Source organism: Tinamus guttatus, unplaced genomic scaffold (genome assembly GCF_059628265.1).
Source record: "Tinamus guttatus ecotype Peru unplaced genomic scaffold, ASM5962826v1 Tinamus_guttatus_pri_ptg000376l, whole genome shotgun sequence".
NCBI lineage: Eukaryota > Metazoa > Chordata > Aves > Tinamiformes > Tinamidae > Tinamus > Tinamus guttatus.
In genome coordinates this window covers 882,501-904,493 of record NW_028288910.1, presented here as the reverse complement: position 1 = coordinate 904,493, position 21,993 = coordinate 882,501, and the positions used below count along the sequence as shown (strand labels likewise).

The following is a 21,993-nucleotide window of genomic DNA, read 5'->3' as shown; positions in this document are numbered from 1 at the left end:
GTTCCCGGGAGCTGGGAGCGCTCTGCTGCCTGCACGGCGGGAACAGCCCGGTGTGTCCTGGTCGGAAGGATCTCCTGTTCCTAGCGGGGAGTTTTATAGTCACGCATTTGTGAAGGGGAACGCTGAGAGCAGCACTGCAAGGGGAGCCTGGCAGAACTCCAGCAGGATCCAACATTAATGAAACCCGCTGGCCAGCCTGCCAGGACTGTTTTGTTAGAAAACACCTATTTCTGTTAAGGCTGGAAATGCCCCAAAATGCCCAGCTGTGAAATACAGGCTATGGTAGCCAAAACTTCTGCAGTTGATTCTTCTAGGTTATTCTGAACTCAAGATTTGTCTCTCTGAGATACTTAAATTTGTCATAACGAAACAACAAACCAACTCGCTCACGATAACATTGGAGAGCGCAGCAGGTCCTCCCTGGCCGCGGTGACGACGCTGTCCTTGCGGCTGGTGCGGCAGGAGCGCAGGCCTGGGCCGCCCTCCCGCTCCGTGGAGCTGACCCGCGCTTCTCCGCGGCTCCCTCTCCCGTCGGGCCCTCAGCAGCGGGTGATTCATTGGGCTGCAACCTCTGCGTGAGCGCGGGGACGGTCTGTGAGCGTGCCGAGGGGGACAGTGCCCCAGGGCTCTTGAATTATCCGTGACTGCAGCACTTCACACGCGGCCGTCCTGGAAAGCTGTGCTTGGGTGGAGGTATTTTCATGACAGCTTCCTTTCCCTCCAAGGATGCTGGCTTCAATAGATGAAGTTCAGCGTGATGGGGTTTAGGGTTGTCTTGACTCGGTTGTCTGAAATTCAGCCGTATATAAAGTACTTGTTTGACAGGCAGCATAGCTGCAGTAGGTAAGTTTGTCTTGCATTCACTTGCACTTTTATTTCATAATTAATTTACAAGTTTTTTGATAACCTAAATGTCTTTTTTTTTCTAAATTTATGCCATGTTCTTCATCCATTTCTGTTCAAATTCATTTTTAAGTTTTATTTGGCTTCCAGTTTTGAAATACTAACAGCTTTCCTTTGTTTTCTCTCGATTAATTTAAGTTACTTCTCCAAAGGAATGACTTTGTAAATGGAGTTCAGGGATTACGACAATGGGGAAGTTTCTGGAAAAGAATGTTTCAATTTAAATGAAAAATTTGTGAAACAACTCCAAAGTGTTTTCCCAGTATAATTTAATTAAGAAACACACATCCATACAAAACAATGAAGAAAATAACACGCAGACGCTGCTTTTGTGCAGCAGTCCTCGCATATATACCTCTGCTCTATCCAAAGAAAAAGTTGTTTTATTTTTTCTGCAATCCTTGTGGTTCTGACTTTGTATTTCTAAAGCTGGTTCCTCCCGGAGCTGGGTGATGCTTGAATTGCTCTGTTGGTAGAGGAGGGTTTTTACCTGCCTGCAAGGTGATGGTTGGGCATCAACGCTTGTGTGCATACAGGGTTTGTAACTTATACTCCAGGAAGTCTTATTTTTGGTGAATTGAGTGGTTTTGGTTACTTCCTATCCAGATGCTCAAGAGATTTATTGGAGTATCCGGGACTCAGGGTGCTGGTGGTACCTACAAAGTTGTAAGGATGCTGGAAAGATCAGTTGAGTGTCTTTGCTGGCAGAAAAGGTGCAGTGTTGAAAATGAGGCAGCTGAAGGGCCAAGCGAGGACCATTCCCTCCCTGCAGGGAGGCAGCCAAAGGCTCAGGGGAAGCAGGAAGAGTTTCCTCATGAAAAGAAAGAAACTCACTTGCCTTCAGCCCAGATATGGGCTGTAAATTTGTTGCTGTTGTTGTTTTAGCTGCATTGGCCTTATTTTGTTTGCTAAAAATTCCTTTTTAAGTCTAGAAAGGATGGGATTTGCTTTCATAAGCTGTGGACACCAACTGTACTGAAGATTTCCAAGAACCCCTTGGGCCCTGGGTGTGAATAGCTCTCACCCAGAGCATTGCTGTCTAACTTTCACTCATTCTTTGAATAACCTTGAGCTAGATAGTAAGCATTTGTGTGTTACCATTCTCTTTTTTTATGTTAAATTACTTTGGAAATACTGGAAAAAGATTGCCAAGTGAATGAAATTTGTTGTGCAAGATTGGAAATGTGGGGTCTCATTCTTCCTCCTCCTTTTAGTATTTTCATATTACAAATACGTAAGTGTAGTAAAAAAGCCCCCTATATTTCTATAGTGTTTTGGATAGCCATTTTACCAACCAAAAGGACAGCATTGCTTTTGGGTTTGTGGACACCTGCCAGCTCTAAAGAAGGAACAGGGACAAAGTGAGGAGTTCTGTGTCCCGGTTCTGCAGCTCCGACTATCAGTGGCGCTTGCTGAAGTAGCTTCCCTGCTCAATTCATGCACTATGTTGAGGAAATCATATTTTTCCATATTTACCAAAATAGATTTTGGAATCCACTTGACGGCAGTATCTTCAAAGACGCACATTATTTTAAGCAGTTTAAAAATTTCAAAAGTATACAGTCCTCCTAGCCAGCACCCCCCGTGAATGTCCTTCCACCACTCCAGAGTTAGCGTTATCTTGTCGTTTACCGGAACAGTTCCTTGCGCACGGCGCGCGGAGGGAGCGCGCGGCGCTTGTCCACCCAGGCACCTTGCTTGCGAGCAGCTGCCCGGCGTTTTAACGGGCTCCCTTAATCTGGCTACCAGGGAGCCAAAGCGAGTGCCGCGGAGCTGTGAAAATCCCGTTAGTGTGAGCTGTAATCTCTTTACTGGGTTTAAGTAGTTGGAGTAGCAGTCAGACACCCTGCAGATACTGAACTGCAGAGATAGAGTAATCGCTGCGCGGCGCCGAGGCGGCCCCGGCCTGCGCGAGCGCTTGGGCCGCTGCAGAAAGCAAACAAAAAGCAACTAAAGCCTTCCCTGAGTCGCTTCCTTATGAAGCCAAGTTTAACATTGAAATATTAAACTGCTGCCCTCTCCTCGGGGTTTTATGCATAACGATCTGTTTTTCTGCAGCTGAATTCACCTAGTGTGGACATGAAAACATCTATCCCTGTGGGATAGGAAGGGAAGGAGACGCATCCTTGTTCAAGGAGGTGGTGTTTCTAATACCAACCTAGTCGTGGACCTTTCTCTTGGTATTTGGAGCTCCACAAAGATAGTGAAAGATGAGTGAAGAAATCTAAAGTTCTGCATGAGGAGAAGAAAGTGGTAACATCAATAACAGTTTTTTGGTAAAGATACTTAATGAATTTGTCAAAAGAAAACAATTATGCAAGTAAAGATCACTTTTTATAAAGGCAGGAGGAAAAGCTGCATGTGCTTTTGACACGTACGTGCTTGCACAACTGTTGCTGATGTGCACAAAGCTGAAAAGAGGGTGAATTTGCTTCCCAGGCTCGTTCCATCCTTGGCACTGGGGCCGAGCAGTCGCGCTCGGGAGCTGCAGTCGCTTCCCTTCCCTACCGTGTCGAGGCAACGTGTGCATCTGCGTGGGCCTTTTGGTGCTGCAGGAGCCACAGTGGCTCAGTAAAACAGGCAAAGCTGTCAGTAGCTCCGAAAGAGGTAAATCTGTAAATAAACTTTTAAGTGAATGCTATAATTCTGTAGGACTTTCTTTGGTTCAAGGCAGAGCTTGTGGCCTTGTTAAACATGAAGTGTGTGGTACGAAAGAGTCCTTGAGGTCAGAGATTTATGTTTTTGGCCAGGTGAAATGTCTTTTATTTGCTTAATGCTGACCTAGGCTGCTGAGTAATTGGTTCTTCTAACCTGCCACCATGGCCAGAGGGCTCCAGCTTTTGGGTGCTTCTAGCTGTCCTCTCCATTGGTAGGAGAGAGCCTCCAAAAGCTATTCCTTGAAGAGGGAAAGACCTAAAGAATCAAGTAGTTCCAATCACTTGCAATTAATGCCATAAACATAAAACTTCCTGAGGTTTCTGCTTGTATTTATTGCAGCTGGTGTCAAAAGGGCCGAGCCCTGGATGTCCCTTCTGCCAGGGCTAGGCTGAACTGGAGGGCTTAGTTAGGCACAGCTAGAAGGGAGCAGGCGGAGCATGGTTTCCTACTGCCTCCCTGCTTCCATACAGCAGTATTTCTGGAAAGCCTACAGATCCTTGGAGTTGTCTTGACTTCAGCATTTATCGGTGCATTATTTATAGTGTTCGGATGCATAAAGGAAAGACCTGCAAACGCTGTGACTTTCAGGGCAGAAATGGAAAGACCCATAGGACGCGTATTAGCCGTGCTGGTGATTCTCTTGGGTTCCAACTTGCTCCTAATCTGCTTCCAACTGTTGAAGTTCTTGTAAGCCAAAGCCCATTAAATGGTGAATTATGTTGGGAATGACTTTTTTTCTTTTTTTCTTCTTTCTGGATCGAAATCCAAAAAGCAAAGTCAGCCTTGTCTCTCAAAGTGGATTAAGGAATTGATCAGGAAGGTCTAACTTTGCTGCTCAGATCAGAATCTTTTCAGGCTGCTTAATGGGATCATGTTCCAGCAAAGAGGGAGAAGGGTTGTTTTTTTGGTCGAGCCTTGTCAGGTTGGCATCACTGCGCTTTGAAAAACATTAAAGAAATACAATGTATTTATATGCAAGAATTTTGTTAATAGAGTGGTTGGTGAATGCTGCTTGCATGGTCAGCACTCTGAGGAAGAGTGTGAGGGCTCCGTAAATTCCCTGGATCTGCCTTCTCACATCACCCTTTCCTTGCACATTCTCTTGTGAGCATAAAAATCTTTCTTTTCTGACCATATTAAATGTTGTTTAATAAATAATTTTATGACAATCTCTGTATGAGGTTTTAGATGCTACTGTGACATTAGCTTCTATTTCAATTACTTTATGGCAGCTCCTCTCTGTCAGGGTGTTCTGTGAGCATGAAGTGAAAGCAGGAGTTGGTGTGTAGTAGAAGACATTAAGTTGTATTAAAAAGGTCAAAAAGTGTTTTGTATAGAGGAGGGTAAAATATTAAAATCTACCAAAGTGGTCTGTTTTCAAAAACAAAACTAACGTTAAGTCCCAAAGCTTGCTCAAAGCTGTTTTCATAAATTTTATAGGTTTTTAAATAGATCTCTCCTGCTAAGAAATAGCTTCACCAGTATTAGACAGGGATGCTGGGGGACTGGCTCACTTATTTTCAAAACAGTGCGGACGAAAGGCTCATTTATAAATGAAAAAAATCATAGAAGGAGAATGTTGGGTGCTTCACGTTCCAGCACGGTGAGAACGTCCAGTTTTCCCATCAACTCGTCTCCATCGTCCTGCCCTTCCCGTTGCATATGAGACTGCGCTGAGGTATTTTGGGTCTCGTTGCTGCCCTCACGCTGCTCGGCACCCTCTCCTTGCAGTGCCCAGGGAGGCTTTTGCTTCCCTTTGGGGTGGCTGTGGTGTGGAGATGCTCCGACCCGCATCTGTCCCGTCCTGCAACCTGCTTGGGCCTCCACAGGGCACCTGATGCTTTTCCTGCTCTAATCCACATGCTACTTTGCTTTTTAAGCCTTCAAGCTATAGAAACTTGGGAACTGCTGTTAAATCAGAAGTCTGGAAGCAAATTTAAATACCAGGTTCTCTTTAAACTAAGCCCTTAATGGGTGAGGTCGAATGTGTGCAGTTGTTGGTGATAACAACCTGAAAGTTGATGGCCTCTGCTGTAATTTAGGCACCAGTCCATAGGTATTATCGGAAGTTGAAGGTACTGCTCTCTAGCAGAGAAAACCTTAAAGCCGTGAGTGTTTCCCATCTTTTTAAGCAGGTAGCATGTAGGAAACGTCGTGGGTGACCGGTGGTGCGGTGGCCGCCAAAGCAAGCAGGACTGCCATTTGCCACATGGACTTTTCTAGCAATGTCTGCTGTCCCTTCTCAGGCTACCACACTGTCATCCTTACTTAAATCATGCTAGGGATTAATTTTTCTACCTGCCACTTCTTTCTAATTCTTCTCAGCCTCATCTGCCCCATCCCTTACAGTATAACTCCTAATAGTAATTTTGTATACTTGTAATTGTTTCTGAAAATTGCACCCTGTACTGTCTTAATAGCTTATTCTGAAAAATGTAAACATTTATTTATAGTTTGTCCCTCCTGCCCCTCTCACTAGAGGGTCTGACAAAGATTGCTTAGAGTATTTGACAAATAAATTTAACATAAAATTATCACTAATGCGATACTAAAAGTTAAAGACTTCAAGAGTTAAAATTAAGTAATACATTTACCCAGGCTCCTGCTGGATGGAGCCTGTGCCAGGGGGATTTGCAAACGTTTTTCAAGATGATCGTGTTATTCAATCCACAGTGGACACCAAGTGCTGCTAATGATATCTTTGTAAGGAAGAGTGTAGGTGAACCTTAACGCCTCGCTAATATGATTTAAAGACTGTGTTTGAGCTGTGCGCGGTACAGGATTTGTTGCTGGTGTTTGAAGTTCTGTTGGGCCAGCATCGCACAACTGAAAAACATCAAAAAAGGTCAAAAGTGACGATGCAAAGTGAAATTTTATCAAGCGGTTGGGCTGCCCGTGCGTCGCAGCTGGGGAGGGGGCTGGTGGGATGGCTGCGCCGGCCACTTGCAGCCCGGGGTTTTTGAGAAATAGGAACAGATACGGCCACGTCTTCCAAAGAGTTTTAACATCTCTAGTGCTGAAAGAAGCTGTAAAACTTCGGCAGAGGAAGAGAAATGTCAGAGGCTGTAAATAGGCCCTTCTGTCGTTGCGGGGAAGCTGCGTCCCTCGTTTCTGCTCTGCCGCTCAGCCCGATAACCAGGACGGCTCCGTCACTTGGAGCATGGTCGTCTTTAGGAAAAACCAACTGTCAAAATCTCAAACCGTTGAAGGCATAAATATAACCAAGAGTAAAATGACAAACATCTTAGTACAACGGTGGAAATCTAGAACTCATACATGGACATGGAAGTGGGAAAAAATGGGAGAGTAGAAGAGGCTCTTCAAAGAGGAAATAAAACCTGGAGAAGCAACCAAGACGTTGTGCTGGAGGCTACTTCACCTTGAATATTTAGTGTTACACATAGGAGATTGTTTAATCACTACACTTAAAAAAAAAAAAAAAAAAAATCCCGCTCCATAATTTTCAAGATACTCTTAAAATCTCGCTTAAACAGTCTGAAAATTCTACTCCGAGTGTGACCGTGCAGCACCTGATGGGGATAAGTGACCGTGCAGCTTAGTAAGCAAAGCCTGCTCCTGGGGAAAACTTTCTGTGCTTACCAAGGCACGTTAAACACATTCACATACGGATAACGCATACGGAGGTACTTTTTGCAGTCAGTGTGGGGAGAGACATTTTGTGAACATATGATCGAATTTCAGCATGGCAGTTTTCACACATGATACTGGTGATATTTATTTCTGCTGGAGAAATGTGTTTAACTTTATATGCAGCATCATGCTTTCTTTTTCCCAGTCTGCCTTTCATCTGGTGCTGTGTTTATGTAATGCAATAGAAATGTTGCTAACATGATTATGCTTTTACATCTTATTAGCTCAAATACTGGGTACAATCAAATGGAAACTGTTTAAATCTTATGTTTAAGTGCTTGAGATAAGAGTTCTTGTAAATGAAATGTGATTACATTTCTGCAATAGATCTTTTCTGTCTTTTAGGACTTCGTTTAGCTGTTTAATTCTGTTGGGATTGCTGTTTGTAAGTTTGGCTTTTGGGATTTTTTTTTTTTATCTCCATTTAAAATAATCAGTGTTAAACACAAGTTAGTAGTGAGCACCAATCTACTGAAAACTCAGTGATCTCTGTCTGTGAGGGAAAATCATTGCTCGATAGTTTTCTTTGCGATAACCAGTTTGAATTAAGCGTAATTCCCTAACATCACCTTGACTTTCCAGCTGGGTAACCCTGGCGTTCTTAAGCGTTTTGCATTTACCTAATGCTCTGGGCTATTTTCACTTAGCATGTATGGCAAACTGTGACTATCTTAAACCTGTAGGTGATATGAATAACAATTGTTTGCTGATCTTCCCCTGTATCTCCCTGGGTAACCTGCAGTCTGCAAGGGCTGAGGAAGTGGCAGATAGCTTTTGTCATCTCTTATCCGAGCTGTACACTTGTAAGGAAGAGCAGGGATAATCGCCTAAATCTAATTAGGGGTTAAAAGAGGCCATGACTGTGATGTGGCAGGGAGACACCTTACTGTATCAATCCTGTTTGCATTAGAAAAATAAGGTTGTCATATTGATTATTCAAATGAGCTCGTATTGGCCATGGCTCAATGGCTTGTACCGCAGCTGAAGCACTCGAAGGTCCCAGCTTTTCAGAGAAGACCTATGCTTGCAGCATATATTATGTGGCGTCTTGTTTGCTAATTTAGGGGGTTTAAAACTAAGACTGAGAGTTTTATCAGGAGAATTAAGGGTTTAAGTGACCATCAGAAAATGAAATTGAGCTCTCATGAGTGATATTTGTGATTGCTGAAAGCTATTAAATGAAGGCCAATAAATTTGCTTTAGATCTTTTATGGAAAAATCGGTATTGGAGTGAACACATCTTGCAGTGCTCTGTTTGTGCACTAATTGATGTTTAGTTCAAAGTCAAACGGGGCTAAAACGAGCAAAGCAATCGCATTCAGATCAGTTCATGTTCAAGGGATATTCAACTCCCTTGGCTATGAATCTGAGCTCTAGATTTTGAAATTAAATGATCTACCTGGGATCTACCTACCCTGAGGGCTGCAGTGGGGAAGGACTTGTTCTGTGGCTAGAGCACATGCATCGTTTCTGCTGCTTAATCTTCCTTTTGTTGTTGTTTCAGGATCTGGCAGATGCTTTGATGTTGCTGCCTTAGCTCCAGTCACCTACATCACCTTTTGGTGAAGCTTAATAAGTACTTACTGTTCTTCATAAACCTCTTATGGTAAAGATCTTATGATAAACATATGAAAACACTCATGTAAGACATTACATCACTAGGATATGAGGAGGGTCTTTGGAGTAGTGATGACACTGTGTTTTCTCCAAGAAAAGCAGCAATTCCTAGAAGTTAGGAAACTTCTGCACAGCCAGTTTCTGGATGAGGGGTTTTATGGGGATGACTTCCCAAATAGCACGTGATGGTTTGCCCTGCTAAAGGAGTTCCTAAAAGCAGTAAGACGGGTGCTATAGTTAAAGGGACCCTGCGTGGGTCGTGTCACCATGAGGATGGTGACACCTCGTATTGCTGCCCTGATGCCACCGGCCTTGCTTTGCCCGAAGGTCACTGCAGTGATGCGGAGCAGCCCCGCGCTCGGGAGGCAATGTGGGCCCCGCCGCCCGCTCGGGGTGGGCCTGGGGAATCCCAGGAATCTGCTGGGAACGTTGGGAATCCTCCGGGTCCTGGGGAATCTGCTGAACATTGCAACTGAGGCGAACTGAAATGGGGATAGGTTAAAAAAAAGTATATAGATAAAAAGGGATTCATGTTAGGGACATCAGACACCCATCTCGGACATGGTTTCTTATCTTTCCTTGGGGGGAAGAGGTCGCTGATAATCTGAAGTGGCTTCATCAGGGCCCTCAGTGATTCTACGTGGCTGCTACTCCTCAGACAGGTCTGCAGCTTGAGCGGATTGGGAGATCTGACTCCTTTTCAAGTTCAAAATGTTTGTGGTTGGAAGCAGTTGCTCCCCCTGGTCACTGACACTGCCTGGTCTGTGAATTGTGGCTGTCGAGGGACAAGACGGTTTGTTCAGGAGTTGTTTTTCACTGGTTTTCAAAATATTTTCAGGTAGAAGTAGTGCTGGTTTGAACCCCTGAGCTCCAAGTTGGTGAAGGTCCAAGTTTCCATGGCGACTGCCATGTTTACGGTGCTCAGCTTTTTCTGCAGTCTCTTGGCTATATCATAGAAAATAACCTTTGAGGGAAAACTTGGCTGTAGACGGGTTTTACGTTTTTGTCTTTTCTCCTAATTTTGGTCCACTTGGTGGCAAATCGGTAGTGTGCGCTACTCATTATTTTAATTTCATTGAAGAGATGCCAAGACACAAAATAATGGCCAGCGAGCGCAGCGCTGCCGGCCTCATCTGGCCGCGCCGCGGCGGCCGCTGCGGCTTGCAGAGCATGTCCGTGCCAATTCTGCGCTCGTTTCCACCAGAGACTTTCTGTTTGAAGTTCTGGGGATGATAAATGCCAAATTAAATAGCCGATGGTACAGTCTTTTATATTAACTAAAGGTTAGGAGTATGGTAGTGAGCCTAAGCGTTTTGGAGAGCAAAATAAACCAAATTGCCGTGCTACGGCAGTAGAAAGGCCTGGCATGGGAAAGGAGACTTGTTGAAGTGCGTGATGCCCTGAGAGGCTCTGCTGCACCCCAAAGAGTGCAAGGGATTTAGGCAACATAATGCCAGAGGCTTCCTTCAGGTGCAAAATTTGCTCTAAAAATACAAGTTATGATTTGCTGGAATGCGTGGAGCAAAGAAACTCTCTTGTTTGCTGAACCTGCCATAAAGTTTTCAATATCATATTTTAGGCAGCAGCAGAGATAACAGCATCTTCAGTACTACTATACTTGAGAAGTCTTTCTGAGAAACAGGTATTTAATAAGCAAATGACCCAAAACATAGTTTTAGCATTAATACAGTCGGTTCAAAAATAGTAGTTATTGTTCGTTTACTATATTTGAACAGAAAATAGCTGCAGTGCTGTAGCAGTGCTCAGTCCTTCAGCTCTGCTGTTGAGGAGCCTGCCCAGGTTTGTTCACGTTGTTTGTGTGGCGGGAGAAGCTTCCTCTTCCCGGGAGCCTCTCTGCACTTGGAGGTCTCCGGCTTTACTCGCCCTTGGGTGTTTGACCAGGCTGCTGAAGAGCTGTTGGAAAAAGCCATGGGTTTTTGGAAGTAGGTTTGACTGCAAGAGTTGTTGTACATTAAGGTGTAACAGAAGTGCACCCTGAATCCCAGGTCTCGAGTCCACATTAAGGTGTAACAGAAGTGCACCCTGAATCCCAGGTCTCGAGTCCACAAGTGGTGCAAGTGAAGCAGTTGGTGGAGATCCACACTAAATACCTGGATGCCCAAGTAGTGCTACTTTTCCAGGACATGGAATTAGAGTGAGTCCTTAACAAAAATGAGTATGTTCTGCTGATGCATGAATACGGGCATAGAGTTTTTCCTTTTGTTATTTATTTTTAATTATAACAATGTCTCTGTATTTAGACCCTCTGAAGAAACTTCAGAAGTACAAAGAACAAAACAGAAGCCGGCGAGCCTGCTGGTGGCTTGCAGTGTTTAGCTTTTGCTTTAAAGAAACTTTTCTTATAAAGAAACATTTGCATCAGGGGTGTTAGAAGATGTACTCTGATTTGTAGTCGTGGATTATAGAGAGGATCAAAAAAATTCTCCATAAGGTATGCAAATAATGTAAGAAGTTGTCTCACAAGATGGGCCCCTGAATTTCCGGACAATGGTTTGTGATTAAAAACGTAATGTAGCCTCAGTTGGATATTGTTAGTGTTCCTTGGCATTGGGTATGAGGAACAGGGCTGGTACTGGACAAGCGTAATTCAGTGAAGAGATTAAAAGCAGATATTGGCTTTGTGTGAACTGAGATCTGTAGGGGTCTAAAAAAGGGGAGTGGGGAGATTAGGAGGTCTGAATTTCGTATGGAAGATTTAAATCATCACTTTTATAATCCTTAGCGTCTTCAGTAGTGTTTGTATCTATAAAACATAATTGTAACATGCAGGCAGTACCAGACTATGTGGATTTTGGGCAAACTGTTTTACAAGTTTTAAATACTTAATGTGGGATCTTTTCTATCGTGTTTTCTCCTTTTTGGGAAGACTCTGTAATATGGAGTCTTCAAAAACAATTTGCAAATAATTGATACAGACATATTTCATGTTAACTTGTTTGATTTGAATATTACCCTTAGTAGCTGACTTTTCTCTGTTAAATATTTAATGAAGAATTAGGTGCTTCCCAAGTACTTTTCATTCTAAATTTATGATGAAAATAACCCAAGACCAACCTCTGCCGTACTGGATGTGTCGGTGAGATGCGGTGCTCTGTGATAGACACAAGTATTTGCCAAACACTAATGCAGGATTTCGAGATGACGAACGTGCAGGGATGAGTCTCGGGAAGCAAGCGGAGGGCTCCTTGTGTGCTCTGTGCGGGGGGACTTCTCCTTCTTTCTTCTTTTTTCCTCTCTCTTTTTTCCCCTTCTTTTTTTTTTATCAACAGACCAAGGGCCTGAAGGAACAGAGGAAGTGAATGGACACCAATGTATCCAAATATCTCATTTTGCCTAAAAGCAAGTGCCGGCAGATAAATGCCCGTAAAGGGATTTCTTTCTTAAGCCCCATGGATTTTTTTTGCAACTTTTTGTGTGAGTTAGAAATGAAAACCATTCATCTAGTGCCCCAAAGAAGGGCCTGATTGAATGGAATAACAGTGTAATGTACCATTGAAGGCAGGATTGAAAGTGATTATCTTGTTAACTCTTGACAGTTACCGCCAGCTTGAAATAGAACTGGCAGGCTTGATTTGCAAATGAATTAGGGCTTTTTCATTTTGTGCCAGGATCATCTTTTTATATTCTGATATGACAGATGCTATGTTCCGTGCTTTTGTTTCTCTTCAGTTTTATACTTGCAAATAAAAAACAAAAGATTACGATAGTAATTTTATTTGCATCTTTTCTCTGGGAGTTTATTCTTTGTGTGGAAGTTTTTAATCGTATCTTTTTCAAAAATTTGTTTGAGAATAGTATTGTTTGTGCAGAATAAAATTTCATTAGTTTAAGTACAGTAGTAATTGGGTGAATGAGAGGGATTTGGGGGCTTTGAGAAAACGGAAAATTGATTGTACTCAAATTGTTGCAGTTGAGAACATGTGCGCTTTGTCACCGGTTTAAACTTAAATTTAATAGGCTTTAACACGGCGAGCGGAGTGCAGCTAAGGAAAACCCAGCGTTTTAAATATTCACCCCAAAAGTACCCTGGTGGAAATGCACGTGCAATTAGTTGCTGCCGTAACGCGGGGAGGGTGTGTTTGCCGGGGCGCAGATGGGCAGGTGGCGGCTCCGGTAATGACCGCGCGCTCGGCCCGTGTCCTCATTAACCTGCGTCGTCCCGCCGCGCCGCCGCCTCGCGCTGCCTCCCGAGCCGCTCCGCGCGCCCACGCTGATTAGCAGCTTCCTCCTCCTCCTCGCGTCCATTACCGAGATGGCTTCATACACTTTCACCTGCAGGATGTGTGTTAATTGAATATCTCCTAAATAATTTTGCAGAAAAGGTAAAACAGGCCAAAGTTGTCTAATTTATTTAAGGCTGCCCGTTGATCTGGTTAGCAGACAGTGACGCTCCAAAGCCTCCAGCTTAATTGCTCGCGTTTGCTGGGAATTCGGACTTTGATGGAGCAGGTTCTCCGGCTTTGGAAGGGAGCCCTGCGCGCCGGGGAGGGGAAGCCACGCGGATCGAGCCGCGCGCTCCGGGTGCTGCCGCGTTCCCGCCGAGGAGGCTGCGCGCGGCCCGGCCGTGCTCCTGGGAACCGCGGCGGGATCTTGGGGGATCTCGGCTGGGAACCCCGTGAGAAATACGGGGGAAAAAGGGGCTTTCTAGGCCCAAGCCAAGAACACTGGTGTTACCAACAGTATGTTTTGTTTTTTTCCTATCTCCCTTTACCTCCACTGCTTATTTCAATTGCATAAACATTTCGAATTTTACTCTGTGAGCTGTGGCTATATATATATATTTTTTCTCCTCTTGAATATTTGATAAGGTCTCCTGGGTACTGATTTTTCTTCTCCCTAGGATAACATATTATGGAAATTGCTTCACCTTGTGTCCTGTTTCAAGCCCTTGGTTTTAGCATGATTCAATTTAGCTTCCATTATATTCCACTGAGTTCTTCAACAGTTTCTCCAAGTTATTCTGTGTGTGTTTTGGGGGCGGGGGGAATAACGTCTGCTTATCTTTCTGCTTCTGATAAATGATCTTTATACAATCTTCTTGAATCTTTATTAAATTTAAATTTACCAGTAATTGACCCAACTTCTTACCATCTTTTCCTGAGCAAAATAAACTTGGTGTGAGCAGGGTGAGGGAGCCATCGAACACAGTAATAACAACTTGGAAGACTCAGCAGTTCAATTGCAGACCCTTTGGATTTGATATTAGACAAGAGCAAACAACCATTCCCATAGTTTCTAAAAACCATGTTTTTTCCTTAGTAGTCAGAGTGAAGGATTCCCCAGCCATTCACTCTCCTCCATGGGAGCTTGTTCTGCATGAAGGGTTAGGGAAAAAGTGGCACGAAATCCCTAGTTCGACTAGGGATCTGCCAAACCCTCATCTGCCAAACTTTTTTATTAAAACAAACAAACAAAAAAACAACAAAAAAACAAACAAAATCCAAAAAAAGGACGCTTGGGTGAAGCATTAGGCTGGTTTTCTGGGTATTTTGTACCATCAGGATAACGCTCAGGTTCCTGCCCTGTGTTTCTTCTCTCCTGTCCCCCCTCATCTTTGGCCCTGCCTTACTGAATCAAGTGCACTGTTGTAGTCCATCTATTTTATTGTTTGTCTATTGGACCTACCAGTGATGGGAGAAAAGCAGTGTTTTTAGTTATGGGACAGCAGAACTGTAAAAGCAATTCTCAGGAAACGGAGGTGCCTGCAGTACTGGGGATTGTGTGCAGGTTGAAGGTACTGGATGACAGATTTCAAGGATTTTGCTTTCCAGCGCTGTGCTTCACAGGCAGGCACACAGGTTTTGTATCTCATATGTGCCAGAAGACTGAGTTTGGTTGTGTATTTCTTTCTAGTTTATTTTTGAAGCATTTTGAGTACATAAATGCAGAATCCATTTAAATTAGTTAATGGGCTTAAGCAGTAATATTGCTTGGATATGTTACTTCTTTACTTTCCAAACACTGAAATTTGTTTCCTTCATGCTTATATAAGAGAGGTAGGAGGAAATGGTTTTTTAAAGTCGTTTTTGCCTCTTTACTTTTATAGACTCCCTTTGACATAATTTCCACTTATGACCAGAAAATGACAAACTCCACTTTGGAGAATTTCCTTTTAACGCAGAGAAGAAAAAGCAGTGGAGTTTGGAGTTGAATGTGATTTAGATTAATTTGTATTTCCACAATGCCTAGTGACAAGCTAAGCACCTCTTAGCACATCAGCTTTGAGCAGACGACAGTCATCAGAAGCAGATAATTATCAAGCTAAGGCCGTGATCGAATTCCAGATGCCAGGCTGTTGGAGCCCAGGTGATATATGGAGAGAAAGGTCTTGGAGCCCGCTGCCTGCTCCGCTGCTCCCACCTTCGGCATAGCTGCACCGAACGACTTGCTCCCTGGTGTGTTAGGCCTGCATAGACTCCTTGCCATTGGAAGCTCAAGAAGAGGAAGAGGGTTTGTTGAAGGTAATAGCCTCCCTCATCTTCCTCACTACTCTCCCTTTATATAGTTCCCCACATCTAAGGCCTGTTTTCATTCATTTCTGTCTTCTGTCTCTTTTCTCCCTTCAGGGGAGAGGAGAGGGAAGAATCTAGACTGACACACAAGTTGGGTTTGATGGGATGAGTTTGTCCCGTTTTCTTGTGCTCACGTTAGGTGAGCCAAGTAATGTACTCTGGTTAGTGTTGCTTTAAAACCTGGAACATGGTATCAAGAATTGCAAATTTATACAAAAGATGATGCTCTTCAGATGCCTTACTGGCTTCTAAAATGCTCAACAGACTGCCAGACAGATGAGCTTGGCCATTTTAATAGTCTGGAGGAGACGTTATTTAAAGGTAGGTAACAGCAAGAGAAGATAAGAGCTAGTTAAGTGCATAGTAAAGGTAGCAACAGATAGAGTGGAGCAGCCAAGAGCAGTTCAAGGCACTATTCTTCAATAAGTGTGTGGAGTCTGAAATATATTGAGTGTCACTTGATGAAGTTCATAAAGAGTCTCCGAAGACTCTTGAAGAGATTCAGCTGTTTCTTTTGAAGTTGTTCGTATCGAATACAGGTGGGGGTTGATGGCATGCAGAAGGAAAACAGGAGGTGCCAGAGTTACTCGGAGCAAGATCTGCAGGGAGGACCGCAAGGCAGGAGTAACCTGTAGGAGCGTAAGGAACAGGAAAAGATGAGGCTCCTTCGAGAACTTCTTTTATGATAAGGTTCTTCCAGGAAGAACGCTGGGACCTAAAAGGAGATACCCTCTAAAATGGCATTTGATGGGTTTGACAGTATTGTTTGGTGTGCTTGTAAGGTGGTCCAAGAAAACTGAGAACTGGTATGCTTCCATTTGAAATGAATTTTAAAAAATTGCAGCCTGCTTCCATTTTGTTGCCACTAATCTGAATAGCAGCAAAAGCTCCCCTTGACTCACTGACATGTCACTTGAATCGTGTTTGTTTGCTTTGAGTTTAACACAGACCCACCAAGAAGCTTAGCCTAGCTGCAGTCACCCATCTTAGTGGTAAGTACAAAATACCTCTCTGAGATGAATCTGGTTTTAGGTAGCTTCACATTAGCAACATCAGTTTGATCCCTGGTATTGTGGAATGGTGTTAGCACAGGAACATCTTGAAGACACTTTGCTCCAAATTGCTTTAAATAGCACAGGTGCCTCATTTGGAGAAGAGAAGGGTAAGAAAATGAAAGGTCCTTTGCTAACTGCTGAGGAGGAGGTGGAGGTCATGATTTCATTGCAGTCTAGGTGGCACTAACACTAGATATAGTCTTATATTTTGTTGACGGAGGAAGTAGCATTCTCCATTGAGCACCGAGCTCAACGGAGAGACCTGGTGTGTGGTGAGGACCTCTTCTTGCTGGGGTTGTGCCGGGCACTTGTCTTTTGTGCTTTTTGTTGTCAAAGCAGGTCCTTGAGTGCCATGGAGCAATTGATGCCTTTAGAAATCATCCTCTGCTTACAAGATTCTTTTTTTTTCCCCTGTAAGGCCTCATTTATGTGTTATACAGGAATTTGCTTCAATGGGAGCTAATGAAATGCCAAGAACTCGTTACAGAAAAACATTGAGGAGCGCTAGAGACACACGAGTGTATATCAGGATGCAAATTGCTCCGTAATTGTATAGAGGTGTTGTAGATCTAGCAGTGCAATATACAGCGGTGTAGAACTGGAAATACCCTGCGGAATGGGTGGAATTCCTTCTGCCTGGGTGTTGGTGGCCTTGGGATGAGCCCCTGGACGCTGGTACCATCGAGTGGGGCAGCGCCTGCCTTGTACCCATGCACCCCGTCCGCGCTGTCTCCTGCTGCTTCCAGGCCCCATCCTCATCCCTCCCAGCCGTGTCCTGTGTCCCGTTGCTCCCAAATCGCAGATTATCCCATATCCTGTTTCTCCTCCCTCCCTCCCAGTGATGAAGGTCCTCCTGAGGACCTTCTGAGCTGATGAAGGTCTGGGGCCTTCTGCTCCAACTTGGCCCCAGGCTCCTGTTTCAGCACAAGGAGCAGTGGAAGAAGAACCCCCTGTGTCCAAACGCACCGAGCGATTTGTTCAGCTCGGAGGTGCAAAAAGCAAATCTTGGTCCTGTAATTCCTGGGTATGAAACTGCTATAAGTCCTTACTATGGTATATTATTTGGGATTTTTTTTTAAATAGCTAACATACAAATATTTTGAAGACAGGGCATTATTCAGCTGCTTTGATTAATGGTTAGTTTTACACTTGTGTCTACTTTTATGAACATGAATATATGTCCAAGTTAAAGTCAGAATTTTCAGCGAACACCAGCATATGTTTCTGCTTGACTTTAGTTTATTGATGAAGCCACTAGCACTAATAAGGTAATGCTATGTCAATTAGTCACCTGCAGTATGGCTGTGAGTAACCCAAAAGCTGGCCACGCTTCTGTAATTGAATTCCTGCCTTGTTACAGGTCCCCCGTGGCCAGGATTCAAAGTTAGCCCAGCTGCAGGGCTCTTGTCCAGCAGCACCAAAAGCAAAGGTTGGGGTGAGCACCACGAGTGTGTTGGCTGGTTTTCATGTATGTAATGCAGGCTTTGAAGGTAGTATTTTACAGCACAAATTCTAGTATTTTACAGCACAAATTCTTAACTCTGCTGGGAAAGTGCAACTTCAGAACTTGTGTGGTAAATGGAAGAAATATAGGCATAAAATCATATTTGCCTAATAAAACTAAAAATAAATGTCATGCATTGGAGATTCGGAAAGGTAAATGTGTATTTAGGGGGGAACTATGTTGACATAGTGCTGTTAAAACTCATTTTAGTAAGCCTGTGTAAAGCATTATTACCAGCTAATGATATGAAATTAATATAACTTGCTTGTGGTGTTCCTTTATAGGAGTGTTATTATATGGGATGGGCATAAAGGAGCTCTTGCCTTTTATTTGCAATGTTTTATGGTATTAAAGATTAATGTACTCTGTAATAATCTATGGCTAGTTTATGCTTTAAAAACCACTTTGAATGCATTGTGATTGAGCTGTAGCAACAGTTCCTGTCTTTGCATAACACAATATTTAAAATACGGTATTAAAGGGAGTCTTATTTGTGTGTATGTTTGTATAAATACAAATATTTTTAAGAAACAAGAAAGATAAAGTGATGCCATCGCTGCAGGAGCTGTCGCTGCCTGACAGATGCATGGCAGCCCCTGGCTGGAGAGGGGTTTTCATTGCAAGTGACAGGTGCCACAAGGTTTATTTAGGACAACCTCAGCCTTGTCCTGGTTAGCTTGATAACGTTTGCCTTATGGATGTTCAACCACTGCATTTCCTGTGTTAGAGCCTTGTGTTACACCAATATTACTATCTGTGCTGCCTCAACTACAAATTGGATGAACAGCCAGTGACACTTTTTCAATATTATTACATTAAACCAAGTGGATTTTGATTGATAACCTAATATTCAACTAATGCAAAACATCAATCATGGCAAGTATATTAATTATTTAATATTGCAGTCTAATTCAGAAATCGATGTGCTGCATGAGGGGAAGGGAAACTCGCTGTTCCCAGAAGACTTAAGACAGGGGATGATTAAAAAAAAAACAGGAAAAAAACCCTGCTGTACTCCTGTGTGTTAGTTCGATACCAATCTTTATTCATTTGCCAATAATCTCTTCGCATTTTCCACTTCAGGCCCGTTTTTATCAGTTTTGAGGCCTGTAATTGAATTAAGGCTGCTTTCAGCGAGGGCGGCCGCGCCGGAGTCGCGGCGGGGCCAGCGCGTTGGCCGCGTCCTGCCGCCCGGCGCGGGCTGCTCCTGGAGGCCGTTCCCATCTCTGTAGTGTATGGGCCTGAATTAAGAAAATAAATCAGCAAAAAGGTGCAAGGAAAGTGCATCTTATACTGTCGGAAATTATAAAAAATGTGCGTGAAAAACCTAAAATTTTTATTTAGGTTATTCTTGAAAGCAGTTTGAAACTAGCCTTGCATGTGCTCTGCTTATCTTTGAGACTGCAGTAGTACTGGTTAGGGGCAACCTGGTGATAAAATATTGCCTTATGTGGAGTGAGGCCCTAAAATGAGCATTTGAAAAAGCTTTTTTCAGTCTTCAGTAAAATCTCATATTTTCTACCTGTCTTTGTGTGCAACTTCACATTGCAGTGTCCATTGCCCAGACTAGGGCCTAGGAAGCCGGACTCAGTCTCACACCACTTGCTCCCCTGGTGCAAAACCATTGGATTTAGCCAAAGTGGTTCCTTAGAGCTCAACAATTTGCTGGAATATGTTTTCCCCTCCGTGTTTTTTTCCTGCTCCCCGAAGCGCCAGGCGGGTTGCGGCGTGCGCCGCCGTGCCAGCCGCCTCCGCGAGCGCCGCAGAGCCGCGGGCTGCACAGCAAACCCAGCGTGGATTCAATAAGGCAGCGCAGAATTACATTTGTTTTATTAATTTCAATATGAAACACTGGCATAACTATATGAAATATTTTAAAAAATGGATGTCGTCTTGCATGGGTAAGTTTATAGCAATTGTAAGGCAGGTAGAACCTGAGGCTTTAAATAATTCTGCAGTTACTCATTGAGATGATGGATGCTCTTTAAATATTTGCAACGGTTAAAGAATAAAAAATAAAAATTTTGCATACTCAAGAAATTACATGGTTTTGACATTTCTGAGAAAACATAAATCATTGCAGACAAGGGTTTAGCAACTATTTAGAACTTTTGTTCTTCTGTTACAGGGACTCTGGAAACATCAAAGCTGGATTAGAACATCTGGTAAGTTTTAATTTTCTCTTGAACATTTGCATCATCTTTGATATCTGCATTCCAAATGAACACTTTTGAATGAGCTTTGAATACCTTGAATTGAGAAAGTCAACCATTTCCCAGAGGGTCAGCTTACTGTTATTATGTGAAGGCACTCACATTTTCATTTATCTTACCATTTCAAGGGAATTTTAATTTTTTTAAATTACTTTTTTTGATGTAGAGATAAAATAAAATGGGCTACAATCCTTGGATTGATGATTGCCTTAATTATAAACAAAAATTGTTTGGTGGCGGATTTTTTGGCATATCCTGATCTGAAAATAACAAACTTGTGATTAAAAAAAAAAAAAAAAAAAGAAAAAGAAAAAAAAGAAAAATCCACACATAATCAAATATCGCATGCATAAATATGGTATGTTTTAGTAATTTGAAGTCTTTGAAAGAAGTGCACAGCTTTGTTTTTTTTCTGTTGTCTTTGCTTTATGAATAATGTATTGACTTAAATTCCATTCAGTGCAGCAATATAAAATAGTAATTGAGATGCAAAATATTTTTGGTTTAAGTAAACATATTCAAACCGCAAGTGATAGTAAGACATACTTAGCATTAAAAACTAATCAGTTGATCAAAACTGGAAAATACACAATATTGTCACAAGTCTGAAATTCATTGAGCTCGGAATGCTAATATCAGCAATCATCAGAACATTAAGTAGTTCATCTGAACAGATTATTAAATCCCATTAAATCAAAATATTCGCTGCTAATGATACATATACTTCTCTCAATATATCATGGGAAATGTTTAAATTCATGTCTAATTTCTCATATGACATCTAAATATGAACTGCTCTGTAGCACTATTAAAATAAAATTTTATCACAATCTATTGCCTGCACATTTTTAACAATTGCTTTCCATTGTTGCTTTCCATTTTGGGAATCATTTAGAAAATACTGTTGGTAGAGGCTTGTGTACCAATATCTTGGATGAGCAGCAGGAAGCAAGGAGGTGGATTCTGACATAGTTTCCCTTTCATAATGGTGGCAAATTAGATGCTCTTTTGCAACTAGTATTTTGCACTTGTAAATGGAACAAACACCATGAGTGTCATGAATAGTGCTTAGAATAGTTAGAAAATTAATCCTGTTTGCTGCTTTCAGAGGTATCTCGCATCTTCTAGTTGAATCTCTTAAATAAATTTTTGAAGTGTTTCATTCCCGCGCCGGTGTCAGGCCGTTGTGGGCTGATGGGTTCGGGAACGTTTCTAATGCATTATAAAGATGCTGTGCTCCTGACAGATGACCGTGACTGGCACTTTTGCTAAATTGGGAGCGCTGCGGAGGCTGGAGCTGCAGCCCTGATTTATAACGTCCCCCCGGAGCGGCGCGGCCGCGCGGAGGAGCCTCCGGCCTGCGCCGGGGCTGGTGCCCCACGACCGCTCGGTCTCGCTGGGCTTTGGGGACGCTCCGTAACGGAGCGGGGCCTGCAGCTCTTTGGCACTGGTGAAGAAGGCTTTGTCTTCCTTAAATACGTGAGTTGTCTCACATTTCTGTGAAACATCCATCAGAATCCTCCAGGCTCTGGAGCCTTTTTGTCTATTCCTCATGATCCTAGAACATCTCTCCTGGGAACTCAAGCAACTCTGCTCTTCCCTAGACATACATGGGAATTTTGATGCCAGAAATTGTTATATCCCAGTGTTAGGCGAGTTGATTTTCAACTCCCAATAAGTTGTAGGGATAACCACCTGATTGCACTAATTCTGCTACTTAAACTGCTGCTGTTCCCAAATACCCATAAGGAGCTTTTGGCCCTATTTTTTCCAAAGCTGGCAATGAAAGAAGAGTCCTTATATCGATTGGATTGGCTGCATCCCATCTCGGTCACTGTGATGGTCTTTACCTGGCCTAG

The 21,993-nt window shown here is 43.1% G+C and overlaps 1 protein-coding gene across 2 annotated transcripts in view; it reads left to right on the top strand.

Moving 5' to 3' along the window:
- RSRC1 (arginine and serine rich coiled-coil 1) overlaps positions 1 to 21,993 on the top strand; it is a 106,786-nt gene that overhangs the window by 39,295 nt on the left and 45,498 nt on the right. For both annotated transcript variants that reach the window (XM_088530469.1, XM_010227348.2), the window contains one exon: positions 20,050 to 20,086. In XM_088530469.1, coding sequence (XP_088386595.1) covers positions 20,050 to 20,086 — 37 coding nt within the window. The remainder of the gene's footprint in view (positions 1 to 20,049; positions 20,087 to 21,993) is intronic.